Below are 14,048 nucleotides of genomic sequence, written 5' to 3'. Positions count from 1 at the left end.
CCCAGCTACTCGGGAAGCTGAGGCACAAGAATCACCTGACCCAGGAGGCAGAGGTTGCAGTGAGCCAAGATCACGCCACTGCACTCCGGCCTGGGAAACAGAGCAAGACTACATCTCAAAAAAAAAAAAAAAAAAAAGAACAAATACTTAAGGCTTACTGCACATCAAGTGCTGTTTAAATCACTTTACATATATTTTATCCTCACAACTACTATATGAGGTAGGTGTTGTTATTACGTCCACATTACAGACCAGGAGATATACATAGAGGTTAAATAACTTGCCCAAGAGCACACAGTAGTAAATGGCACACAGCCAGGGTTCAAACCTAGGGAATCTGAGCCAAGAGTCTGTGTTCTCAACCAATAAACTATATCACCGAGGAGCAAACGAGGGGCTCAGAAAGCATTTCTGGCAGAGAAAATAACTTCACCAAAGCACAAAGATAGGGCATTATAATATGCTTGGAAACAAGTAATAATAAGTAGGATAAATAAGTAGGGAAAAGTTTTATTTGAGAAGCACTAGGGATACAAAAGAAGAGTGTGGCCAGGCGCGTTGGCTCATACCTGTAATCCCAGCACTTTTGGAGGCCGAGGCAGGCAGATCACTTGAGGTCAGGAGTTCAAGACCAACCTGGCCAACATGGAGAAACCCTGTCTCTACTAAAAATACAAATATTACCCAGGTGTGGTGGCGGGCACCTGTAATCCCAGCTATTTGGGAGGCTGAGGAAGGAGAATCACTTGGACCCAGGAGGTGGAGGTTGCAGTGAGCCGAGACTGCACCATTGCACTCCAGCCTAGGTGACAGAGTGAGACTCCGTCTCAAAAAAAAAAAGAAGAAGAAGAGAATAAGAGTTAGGGCTCCAGTGTGACCTAGGGCTCAAGTGTGACCTGAGTTCTATTTTCGACTCCGCCAATGACCAGGTGAGTGACTACAAGCATGTTACCGACCCTCTCTAAGCCTCAATCTCCCAGCTGAAAAATAGAGATTCTCGGCCAGGCACGGTGGCTCACGCCTGTAATCCCAGCACTTTGGGAGGCCGAGGCAGGCAGATCACAAGGTTAGGAGATCGAGACCATCCTGGCTAACACGGTGAAACTCCATCTCTACTAAAAATACAAAAAATTAGCCGGGTGTGGTGGCGGGCACTTATAGTTCCAGATACTCAGGAGGCTGAGGCAGGAGAATGGCCTGAACCCCGGAGGTGGAGTTTGCAGTGAGCTGAGATCACACCACTGCACTCCAGCCTGGGCAACAAAGCAAAATTGTCTCAAAAAAAAAAAAAAAAGTAGAGATCCTCTTATGGAACTTTTGTGACACAGTGTAAGGCCCATGGACTCAAAGTAAGTGCTTAATAAATGGTAAGTGCTACTAACAATGATAACAACAGTAGTAAATTTAGGCTAAGCTGTAAGACTTCAAACACCATGTGGAGTTTGGATTTTACTCTTATGACAAAAAGGAGCTAAGTGTTTACCTAGCACATAGTACACAGGGCAGGTAACTCTTGAGTGACATTCATAACACAGGACACCTGGCATTAAAAAGAATGGAAAAAAACCATTTTTTTCCATTTCAGCTTTGCCACCATCCCAAATTGTTTTGTTACTTTCTTCAAAGTTAAATAACCATGTTTAGTTTTCTTTTTTCATTTCTTTTACATTTCTCAATTATCTCATAGCTTTAAAAAGGAGTGTCATAGATTCTATTATTTAAAATGAACACAGGGCCAGGCACAGTGCTTCATACCTGTAATCTCCACACTTTGGGAGGCTGAGGCGGGAGGATCACCTGAGGTCAGGAGTTCGAGACCAGTCTGGCCAACATGGTGAAACCCTTTCTCTACTAAAAATACAAAAAAAAAATTTCTTAAATTAATAAATAAAATAAAGACCACGTGTACTGGCTCACACCTGTAATCCTAGCACTTTGGGAAGCCGAGGCAGGTGGGTCACCTGAGGTCAGGAGTTCAAGACCAGCCTGGCCAACATGGCAAAACTCCATCTCTACTAATACAAAAATTAGCCAGGCGTGCTGGCGGGCACCTATAACAGGCGTGCTGGCGGGTGCCTGTAATCCCAGCTACTCAGGAGGCTGAGGCAGGAGAACTGCTTGAACCCAGGAGGTGGAGGCTGCAATGAGCCGAGATTGCACCACTGCACTCCAGCCTGGGAAACAGAGCAAGACTGTCTCAAAACAATAAAAATAAATAAAAATTGGCTGGGTGTGGAGGCAGACACCTGTAGTCCTGGCTATGTGGGAGGCTGAGGCAGGAGAACCACTTGAACATGGGAAGTGAAGGTTGTAGTGAGTCGAGATCACGCCACTGCACTCTAGCCTAGGTGACAGAGCTAGAATCTGTCTCAAGAAAATGAAAATTAAAATAATAAAAATAAACAAAAATTAGCCGGGCATGGTGGCACACGTCTGTAGTCCCAGCTACTTGGGAGGCTGAGGCAGGAGAACTGCTTGAACCTGGGAGGCAGACATTGAGGTGAGTCAAGATCACGTCACTGCACTACAGCCTGGGCGATAGAGCGAGACTCCGTCTCAAAAAATAAAATAAAATAAAATAAACACAGACATCTCTAAAAACACATCTCATGCCAAGCAAACCTGTAAGCTCTAGACTGAAAATCCAGTTTGCACCCTGTGCAAATCCAATTTAGGCTGGCAAGGACTAAATATGACCAGTTTAGCTTTCAAGGAGGAAGACTACAGTGCAATTACTTTACAGCAACAGGTTGGTTAGCAGTGATAGGCCCCTGGAGAGATGACTTGAATTTTTCCTTCTCAGGCTTCCCTTCAGCGGGCCTTCTGTGAACTGTCTGTGGTCTGGTGATAAAGCTAAAAGAGAAGTGGGCAAAAGCAAACCAGGAAGGGGGGAGGGCAATGCAGAGACGCAGAGCATGCTCAAAGAGGAACAGGGCAGGAGCTGTTCAGGCCACAAAGCACCTCAGGCTAGAAACGGTATGGGTCTCTACAGTTCAACCAGAGACAGAGATTTTTTGAGCACCTACTGATGTACAAGGCATTCGGCTGTCATTTGGGAAGGAGAGAGAATGCAAAATGCTAAAAGCAGCAAGTTGAAGCTTACAAAAATGTAGCTGAATGAGAAGTCAATAAAGAGGTGAAAAAGTATAGGGCTTTATCCAGAAACAATAACCAGTGAAGTCTGAAGTAAAAGGAAATGAAGACAACTTGTAGCAGATAAGACCAGAGAAGCAGGTTGAGGTCAGTCAGTGCAGGACTTGACCACTACACCAAGGAATTTGAACTTTATTCTATAGGCAACAGGGAGTGGTACAATATTCAAGTTCACATATAAAATAGTAAAACATGATCAAAGTTATGTTCTAAGGAGATCCCTAAGGGAGAGGGAAACTTGAGGTTGGGAAGACTTACAAGAAGACTACCGCAACAGTTCAGCTAAGAGGATATCAACATGAATGATGGGGATTTTGAAATGTGGGTAGATAGGAGAGACACTGCAGAAAAAAAATGAACAGAATTTGCTTATTAGACATGAGAGCAGAAGGAAGAGTCAAGGATGCCCTGAGGTTGTTAGTGATTGCATTCAGAAATATGAAAATGGAGGGAGGAAGGGAGTAAGTGCAGTTCTTTTTTGTTTTGTTTTGTTTTGTTTTTTTGAGACGGAGCCTCACCGTGTTGCCCAGGCGACTCCGTGTTGCCCAGGCTGGAATGCAGTGGTGTGATCTCTGCCCACTGCAACCTCCGTCTCCAGGGTTCAAGTGATTCTCCTGCCTCAGCTTCCCAAGTAGCGCGGATTACAGGCGCAAGCCATCACACCTGGCTAATTTTTGTATTTTTAGTAGAGACAGGTTTTCACCATATTGGCCAGGCTGGTCTCGAACTCCTGACCTCAGGTGATCCACCCACCTCAGCCTCCCAAAGTGCTGGGATTACAGGCGTGAGCCCCTGCACCCAGCCAATGCAGTTCTCATCAGGAAGAAATCCCCCTAGGACAGACCCTGAAGACAGCAGCCAGGTTCTCAGTTCTCCGAGGTGAGCATTTACCATTTCTTTTTCTTTTTCTTTTCTTTTTTTTTTTTTTTTTTTTTTTTGAGACAGTCTTGCTGTGTTGCCCAGGCTGGAGTGCAGTGGAGCGATCTGGGTTCACTGCAACCTCCACCTCCAGGGTTCAAGCAATTCTCATGCCTCAGCCTCCTGACTAGCTGGGACTACAGGCCCATGCCATCCCGCCGGGCTAATTTTTGTATTTTTAGTAGAAATAGGGTTTTGTCATGTTGGCCAGGCTGATCTCAAACTCCTGGCCTCAAGTGACCCGCCCACCTCAGCCTCCCAAAGTGCTGGGATTACAGGCATAAGCCACCTCTCTTGGCCCGCATTTCCCATTTCTAATTGTATTTCCCAAATGAAAGCACATCTAAATAATTTAGCATTGCTTAAGTCCTGTGTGACTTTCCAGGAGGCAAACATTCACTCCCATTTTAAAGACATAAGAGGAAAGTTGAGACACATGTTTAATATTGTACAAAGAAGTCAGGCGTGGTGACTCATGCCTCTAATCTCAGTACTTTGGGAGGCTGAGGCGGGAGGATCACTTGAGGCCAGGAGTTTAAGACCAGCCTGGGCAACACAGGGAGACCTTGTCTCTAAAAACAAAAAGACGCTGGGCATGGTGGCTCACACCTGTAATGCCAGCACTTTGGGAGGCCAAGGCAGGCGAATCACTTGAGGTCAGGAGTTCAAGACCAGCCTGGCCGACATGGTGAAACCCTGTCTCTACTAAAAATATAAAAATTAGTCCAGGCATGATGGCTCATGCTTATAATCCCAGCACTTTGGGAGGCCAAGGCGGGCGGATCACCTAAGATCAGGAGTTCAAGACCAGCCTGGCCAACATGTTGAAACCCCATCTTTACTAACAATACAAAAAGTAGCCAGACATGGTAGCACATGCCTGTAATCTCAGCTACTTGGAAGGCTAGGGCAGGAGAATTGCTTGAACCCAGGAGGTGGAGGCTGCAGTGAGCAGAGATCACACCACTGCACTCCAGTCTGGGTGACAGAGTGAGACTCCGTCTCAAAAAATAAATAAATAAAATAAAAATAAAAATAAATAAAAACAAAAACAGAAAGTAATAGTGCACCAAGGAACAATGATAAAAAGAAAAAGAAAAATGTCCAGGCCACTTGACATCCACTTTGTTTAAATTCTCATTGTTGGCATTCCAAGAAAGTCTCTTCTCATTCATATCTGCTAGCTTCAGTTCATGTATGGATCACCAATAACAAAACTGTTAGAGTGTAATTTATTTTATATGTTTATCTATTTAAATTCAGAGATATCGCTATGTTGCCCAGGCTGGTCTGGAACTCCTCAAATAAGACTCCCGCCTCAGGCCGGGTGCGGTGGCTCACGCCTGTAATCCCAGCACTTTGGGAGGCCGAGGCGGGTGGATCATGAGGTCAGGAGATCGAGACCATCCTGGGTAACACGGTGAAACCCTGTCTCTACTAAAAATACAAAAAAATTAGCCGGGTGAGGTGGCGGGCACCTGTAGTCCCAGCTACTCGGGAGGCTGCAGCAGGAGAATGGCATGAACCCAGGAGGCGGAGCTTGCAGTGAGCTGAGATCGCACCACCACACTCCAGCCTGGGCGACAGAGCGAGACTCCGTCTCAAAAAAAAAAAAAAAAAAAAAAGACTCCCGCCTCAGCCTCCTAAGTACCTGGGACTACAGGTGCACACCACTGTGCCAGGCTAACAGTGTATTTTAAGTAGCAAAGAAAAACATGCAAGTCAGCTAGCATCTATCCTCCAACAGTACAGTAACTTTCCTCTGATAAATACTGATGCCTCCCTCTTTCTGAACTGTCCCTCCCTGAGGATTTTTCTGTTCAAAGCTCCACTTCTAACTGAGTGTTTGTGGGTCACCTCACTTGCTCTCAACAATCACTGTAGAATTCCAAAACAAACTGTTTTCAGAAGAAAAAAAGAATCTTTAGGGGTTTCTCTTGTACTAGAAACAAAAAACTGGGTTAAGTGGCACAAAGAAGGAAAATGGAGAGGGGAACAACAAAAGGAAGAAGAAAAACGAATACAGTTCTCTTTTGTTTAAGGAAACAAAGTGACCTAAAATAAGTTACTTAGGAGCCTGCAGAGCTTCCCACAAAGGTGGAAATTATGGGCGATATTTGTACTCTAAGATAAACAAAAGCAAATTTATTTTCTCCATGCTAAAAGGATATGTTGGTCACACAAGTTTTACCTATTAGTACTGACAAAACAAGATGAAAGAGAGAGTGAGAGAGAAAACCAACCCAGGGGCTATTTTGCTAACATGCTCTCTGGCTTCTACTCTGGTAAACTAGGTTACCCTTCATGTTACCCTCAGATATAAATAGCATTCATTTCCTTTCACTGGCCAGACAGACTTTAATACTTTGTTTCCTGGGTCCAGAAGAAAAAATACTTATAACACATCTCCTTTTAAATTTGAGTTACTAAAAAGCTGGCTCATTTCTCTTTTTCTTTTTTTTTTTTTTTTTTTGAGACGGAGTCTCACTGTCACCAGGCTGGCGTGCAGTGGCGTGATCTTGGCTCACTGCAACCTCTGCCTCCCGGTTCAAGCGATTCCCCTGCCTCAGCCTCTCGAGTAGCTGGAATACAGGCGCACACCACCATGACCAGCTAATTTTATTTTAGTAGGGATGGGGTTTCACCATGTTGGCCAGGATGGTCTCGAACTCCTGACCTTGTGATCCGCCCACCTCAGCCTCCCAAAGTGCTGGGATTACAGGCGTGAGCCACCGCGCCCAGCGAAGCTGGCTCATTTCTAATCAATTTTGGATTAAAAAAACCAAAATGTATTTGCTATTACTGCTTTGTTAAAATAGCCCAGAATGGCCCCCGTGGGACTTCTGAGTAGCCATAGCCATTTCCTTTTTAGTGCATAGTTCAAAATCCTCCAGAACACAGCTCCAGGTCTCTGCGTGTACCCAGGATGCAATGCAGGTGAACATTTTACGGACTGACTCGGATAAGTGCTAGGCCCTGTGCAGGATCCTCAATGGGGTTTTCTGAATAAGAGCAACTTCAGTTGCTAGATGGAAATAATGAGGCATTTCTCCCAAATCAGACTTCACTCTTTTTAAGGAAAGAAACAGCTGCACAAGGAAGTTAACAGCATCCCTGGTCATCTAGTGGTTAGGAAGAAAAAAAAAGGAAAAGAAAAAGATATTAAGAACAGTTAGGCCAGGTGCAGTGGCTCACGCCTGTAATCTCAGCACTTTGGGAGGCGGAGGAGGGCGGATCACGAGGTCAAGAGATGGAGACCATCCTGGCCAACATGGTGAAACACCGTCTCTACTAAAAATACAAAAATTATCTGGGGGTAGGGGTGTGCATGTAGTCCCAGCTACTCGGGAGGCTGAGGCAGGAGAATTGCTTGAACCTGGGAGGCGGAGGTTGCAGTGAGCCAAGATCGCGCCACTGCACTCCAGCCTGGTGACACAGCAAGACTCCATCTCAAAAAAAAAAAAAAAAAAAAAAAAAACCGGCCGGGCGCGGTGGCTCAAGCCTGTAATCCCAGCACTTTGGGAGGCCGAGGCGGGTGGATCACGAGGTCAGGAGATCGAGACCATCCTGGCTAACATGGTGAAACCCTGTCTCTACTAAAAATACAAAAAACTAGCCGGGCGCGGTGGCGGGCGCCTGTAGTCCCAGCTACTCGGAGGCTGAGGCGGGAGAATGGCGTGAACCCGGGAGGCGGAGCTTGCAGTGAGCCGAGATCGCACCACTGCACTCCAGCCTGGGTGATAGAGCGAGACTCCGTCTCAAAAAAAAAAAAAAAAAAAAAAAGAGTTAAATAAGTGAAGGAGCAGAAAGACTCCTACCAATCTACAGATTCAACTACCAATCTAATGTCAGTGCAAGTTGGGCTTGGCAACTTGCACCTGAAGCAGTTGAAGAGGCCAAGAGAATCAAATGAACAGGCTGCCACTCAACCAGAAGCATTACCTCACTTCAACACCACAACTTGGCTCCTAGACACTGGTCTGAACCTGAAGACATGGATTCCAGTCTGGAACTAGCTTCATTTCATTTTTCTACTATAATTTCTACCAAGCTCAACCTAACACTCCTGAATTCAGCAGAGACAAATCAAAGACAAGAAAGGACATTTTGGAAAGCATCATCAAAGATCATTCCTATCTCTACCAATGCAAAGGCAAGGAATGAAGACCAGATTCACCTGTCCCCCAAAATACCTGGTCCTCGAAGGTGCTCTGTGCCCTTGGCTCACGGTACAAGGAACGCTGTCCTGCTGGGCCAACCCTATACTCTCTTACCTCTATCTATGTATTACCAGACTCCTCCCCGTCAGATGGCCAGCTCCTGAGGGGTGCCTTGTTTCTCCTGCCGTGCATCAAAACCAGCATTTTTTCTTTTCTTTTTTTTTTTTTTTGAGACAGAGTCTTGCTCTTGTCGCCCAGACTGGAGTGCAATGGCACGATCTTGGCTCACTGCAATCTCCACCTCCTGGGTTCAAGTGATTCTCCTGCCTCAGCCTCCCAAGTAGTGGGGAATACAGGTGCCCACCACCATGCTCAGCTAATTTTTGTTTTTTTGGTGTTTTTTTTTTTTTTTTTTTTTTTTGAGATGGTGTCTCACCCAGGCTGGAGTGCAGCGGCGCAATCTCAGCTAACTGCAACCTCCGCCTCCTGGGTTCAAGCGATTCTCCTGCCTCAGCCTCCTGAGTAGCTGGGACTATAGGCGCACGCCACCATGCCCGGCTAATTTTTTTTGTATTTTTAGTAGAGACGGGACTTCACCAGTTAGCCAGGATGGTCTCGATCTCCTGACCCTGTGATCCGCCTGCCTCGGCCTCCCAAAGTGCTGGGATTACAGGCATAATCCAACGCATTTGGCCTAATTTTTATATTTTTAGTAAAGACGGGATTTCGCCATGTTGCCCAGGCTGGTCTTGAACTCCTGACCTCATGATCTGCCCGCCTTGGCCTCCCAAAGTGCTGGGATTACAGGCATGAGCCACCGCGCCTGGCCAGAAACAGCATTTTTAAGCAACCGTTTGCCTTGGGTTCTCTAGGCTATCAAGAAGTGGGGACTTTGGTCATATGCATATAGGAAAAAACAAATCTACTACTCTATTTCCCTTGGAGCCTGTATCAACAACCAGAGGCAGCCCAAAGGGTTCTTCCTACCTGTTATAGAAGATGTAACTCTCCTCTGAGGCCAGAATAACTCTGGAAACAGAGATGACCCAACTAGAACTGGGGAGCTTGATACCATTTCTTACCAATTTTAGCAGGAACAACTTAGCAATTAATAGTGTCACCCTGGCCGGGTGCGGTGGCTCACGCCTGTAATCCCAGCACTTTGGGAGGCCGAGGCGGGTGGATCACGAAGCCAGGAGATCGAGACCATCCTGGCTAACATGGTGAAACCCCATCTCTACTAAAACTACAAAAATTAGCCAGGTGTGGTGGCAGGGACCTGTAGTCCCAGCTACTCGGGAGGCTGAGGCAGGAGAATGGCGTGAACCCGAGAGGCGGAGCCTGCAGTGAGCCGAGATTGTGCCACTGCACTCCAGCCTGGGTGACAGAGCAAGACTCCGTCTCAAAAAAAAAAAAAAAAAAAAAAGTCTCATCCCACTTACTGTAGGTATTACGAAAAGACAAAATTTTTTCTTTCTTTTTTTTTTGAGATGGAGTCTCACTCTGTCTCCCAGGCTGGAGTGCAGTGGCACGACCTCAGCTCACTGCAACCTCTGCCTCCTGGGTTCAAGCGATTCTCCTACCTCAGACTCCCGAGTACCTGGGATTATAGACATGCACCACCACACCCATCTAATTTTTGTATTTTTAGTAGAGACAGGGTTTCGCCATGTTGGCCAGGCTGGTCTCGAACTCCTGACCTCAGATGATCCGCCCACCTTGGCTTCCCACAGTGCTAGGATTACAGGCGTGAGCCACCACGGTGCCTGGCTGACAAAATTGTTTAAACTATTTCTTTATTTATTTTAGAGACAGTTTCACTATGTTGCCTAGGCTGGAGTGCAGCAGCCAATTCACAGGATCAATCATAGTGCACATCACCCTCGAACTCCTGGGCTCAAGCCTCCCACCTCAGCCTCTCAAGTGGCTGGGACTACAGGTATGCACCACCATGCTCAGCTTTCAAATTATTTTAAAATAAAAATAAAACCGAAACCTTAACAATAATTCCTCTCCAGCATATGGCTAGTCTGTTTTTTGAAAGGAAATGAAAGACTGAAATCCCTCAACATTTCTCACTCCGGGCAGCTAACTGGTTTCAGAGCTGGCTGGCCTGACTTCTCATAGAAGACTAAGGGAATGAAGTGCCTGCATGGCCTGGCTCTGGTGTACTGGCTGAGAACACAGCACCCACCTCTTTCTGCTGCCATTGGCTTTGTCCTCCGCCAATTGTCTGGATTCTGGCAGCCTCTTGTGAAGGGGCAAGGAGATGATGTGCTCTTAAACTCTCACCCGTCCCAGCACCATAGCCCAGAATGTCATGGAAACTCAAGCGATAGTGAACTCTGAGATAAGCCCAAGGAAGATGCAAACTATCAGCACCATCAGGCGCTTCAATCGCACCTTGTGGTGGCTGCAATGAAGGAGAAACATAAGCACTGAGGAAGTCCTCTGCTCACCTCGTTTCCTCTCATTTTACAAACTCTTGTGCAACATGCCACTCCTCCCTGCCCCTCATAGTTTCCAAGTCTTGTAAGAGCAAGTGGAGTGCTGGCCCACACTTTACACAGCTACTTGACAGGCTCTTCATTGCTGGTAAATGACTGTCACAAATAGGTACTAGGGGTCATGCCAAAGTTCGCACATAAATGGAGCCTCACGGACACACCCAAGGGGAAAAAAGCACCAGGGGCCCTTGCAGAAAACCCCGGAGCTAGACAAAAAAAGACAGGTCTGCAGGTCCTCCCAGAGCACGGACTCACCCAAATTTCAGCCCTGAGCCCCCCATCTCCAAACGACAAGCTCCTGCTCAGCAACTGGCCTTCTGTGCTCCCCATTATCCACCAACAGCTGGGTGGGAAAAACCTAGTCCCTTTACAACCCGTAACCTCATCGTGACCTCTGGTCCCAGAGTAGACAGGACTCCCCAAGACTCCAGCCCTGTGCACTCCGCTATCATCACAGGGGCTGAGGACGGACAGAGCCCCAACACATACCATACCTCACCCAAAGGAAGGCTCTTTCATAGGCAGTGCACCCCCCCTCCACCCCCCACGCGACAAACTCAGAAGGTCAGGATTGAAGAGCAAGCTGAGATGGAGAAACAGGCCCAGAGAGGGGCAGCAAGTGGCCCGAGGTCACACAGCGAGTTCGGAACGGGGCTTTACTAAAACCCTAGCCTCCGGATTCCCGAGTACCCCATTCCCACCCGCCTACCCTCGTCAGGCCCGCCTGAGAAGAACATCACAGAACTTCTGCCCCAGTGTCCCCGCCGCCGGAGGGCCACCAGGACTTTGGTCTTCGTCCCGTGCGTCCACTGGCCAAACCGCAGACCCTGCCCACCCAAGGGCCGGGCCCACAGCCGCCCCCGGCCCAGCTCCCGAGCCCAGCTTCCCGCCGCCCGCCGGACCTGCAGAGTCGCACTCCCTGGAGCCGGCGGCGGCAGACATTTCCCTGCCTGCTTCCTCAAGCTCTTCATCCCGCCGCCCGCCCCGCGCGCTCCGCCCCCAGACGAACCCGCCCCATGTGCCCTCTCCATCAATCGAAAGCCTGTCTTTTCCATCGCTCCGCCCCAAAACAGAACGGAGCCCGCCCCCTGTGGGCGGGTCTCCTCCAATCCCCACCGCTCCTTCCGAGACGGATACCTGCCTCCGCCAATTGTCGCGTACCCTGGCCAGGTACCTGGCGCCGAATTACAACCGCGCGGCGTTGGCAGCTCCAGCTCCGGCTCTGCGCACCTGTACCGAGACAGCCACAGGAATTCAGGATCCCGGGTCGTAGGATCGAAGCCTGTGCAGGAACAAAGGGGGCGGATTGAGCCACGGGCTTGATGAGCTAGTTCTGCATGACTGTATTATCCCGAGAGACTCCAGCCCTCTACCTCTCGCGCACAGAAGGGTTCTGTGCGCACTAAGGTTCAACTGCAAGAATAATTGTGAACACAAAAGTACTATTCCAAGGCAGAGACCACCGCCATTCCTTGAACCTCACGGTAACTATGTGCCAAGGTCTGTGCTTCGTATAAATATTATCTTCCTACTCCTCGTAACACACCTTTTATGAAGGAGGAAACTATTATCCCAATTTTCTTTTTTTTTCTTTTCTTTCTTTCTTTTTTTTTTTTTTTTTTTTAGACGGAATCTCGCTCTGTCGCCCAGGCTGGAGTGCAGTGGAGCGATCTCGGCTCACTGCAACCTCTGCCTCCCGGATACAAGCGATTCTCCTGCCTCAGCCTCCCGAGTAGCTGGGACTACAGGCACGTGCCACCATGTCCAGCTAATTTTTTGTATTTTTAGTAGAGACGGGGTTTCACCATATTAGCCAGGATGGTCTCCATCTCCTGACCTCATGATCCACCCGCCTCGGCCTCCCAAAGTGTTGGGATTACAGGCGTGAGCCACCACCCCCGGCCTATTATTCCAATTTTATATACAAGGCAACCAAGTTCAGAGAGATTAAGTCTGAGGTCGCAGACTGACTAGCAGAGTGGAGGATTCAAACAAATGCCAGAGGGTTGGGGGAATTTCACCACCCATAACCTCCACCAGCAGTTGGCAGCCCACGCCAGAGAAACACACACTCTAAGTAAGCAGTGTGTTTACTATGAAATATATCAAGACAAGTCCTCTGTTTCTCCCTTAATCAGACTGCCACTCTACTTTCTATAAATTCTTTTTTTTTTTTTTTTTTTTTTCTGAGACGGAGTCTCGCTCTGTCGCCCAGGCTGGGATCTCAGCTCACTGCAAGCTCCGCCTCCCGGGTTTATGCCATTCTCCTGCCTCAGCCTCCCAAGTAGCTGGGACTACAGGCGCCCACCACCTCGCCCAGCTAGATTTTTGTATTTTTTAGTAGAGATGGGGTTTCACCGTGTTAGCCAGGATGGTCTTGATCTCCTGACCTCGTGAGCTGCCCGTCTCGGCCTCCCAAAGTGCTGGGATTACAGGCTTGAGCCACCGCGCCTGGCTCCTAGAAATTCTTGAGTCACCTCTGTCTCTGACTCAAACCCTCTGACTCAAACTATCTGACTCTGGAACAATTGCTCTTAACCCTTCTGCTATCCTGCCTGCTCTGTTTGTAGAGCATCATGAACCTGACCGAACTGAATGGGATGTGCAAGGACATGATATATAAGAAGACTTGAGTTCCAGTCCTGACTATGGCACTGCCAGACGCAACTTTTAAGTTATCTTCAGCATTTACATACTATTAACCCGTACTTGGCCTTGTCTGATCCTCACAAAACTCTTGGATTATTGGAGAAAGCAAGTTTATACTTCCATTGTATAAATAAAAAAGCCAAGGTCTGAAAATATAAAATATAGTAGGACCAGGCGCATGCCTGTAATCCCAGCACTTTGGGAGGCTGAGGTGGGAGGATCATGAGGTCAGGAGATCGAGACCATCCTGGCTAACATGGTGAAACCTCATCTCTACAAAAAACACAAAAAATTAGCTGGCCATGGTGGCTTGCACTTGTAGTCCCAGCTACTCGGGAGGCTGAGGCAGGAGAATCCCTCTAACCTGGGAGGTGTAGGTGAGCTGAGATCACACCACAGCACTCCAACCTGGGTGAAAGAGTGAGACTCCGTCTCAAGGAAAAAAAAAAAAAATACAAAAATTAGCCGGGTATAGTGGCGGGCACCTGTAATCCCAGCTATTCAGGAGGCTGAGGTAGGAGAATCACCTGAAACCAGGAGGTAGAGGTTGCAGTGAGCTAAGATTGCACCACCGCACCCCAGCCTGGGTGACAGAGCTAGAATCCGTCTCAAAAAATTAAAATAAAATAAAAAATAGATAAAATGTAGTATTCACATTCAC

The 14,048-nt window shown here is 47.7% G+C and overlaps 1 protein-coding gene across 1 annotated transcript in view; it reads right to left on the bottom strand.

Annotated features, from left to right (window-relative positions):
• INPP5B (inositol polyphosphate-5-phosphatase B) overlaps positions 1–14,048 on the bottom strand; it is an 85,877-nt gene that overhangs the window by 58,023 nt on the left and 13,806 nt on the right. The window contains 2 exon segments of the mRNA XM_045374082.2: positions 11,641–11,754; positions 11,757–12,020. Of these exon segments, the coding sequence (XP_045230017.2) occupies positions 11,641–11,754; positions 11,757–12,020 (378 nt within the window).

This window comes from Macaca fascicularis, chromosome 1 (assembly GCF_037993035.2).
Source record: "Macaca fascicularis isolate 582-1 chromosome 1, T2T-MFA8v1.1".
In the NCBI taxonomy this organism is placed as follows: Eukaryota; Metazoa; Chordata; class Mammalia; order Primates; family Cercopithecidae; genus Macaca; species Macaca fascicularis.
This window is presented reverse-complemented; position numbering and strand designations above follow the sequence as displayed.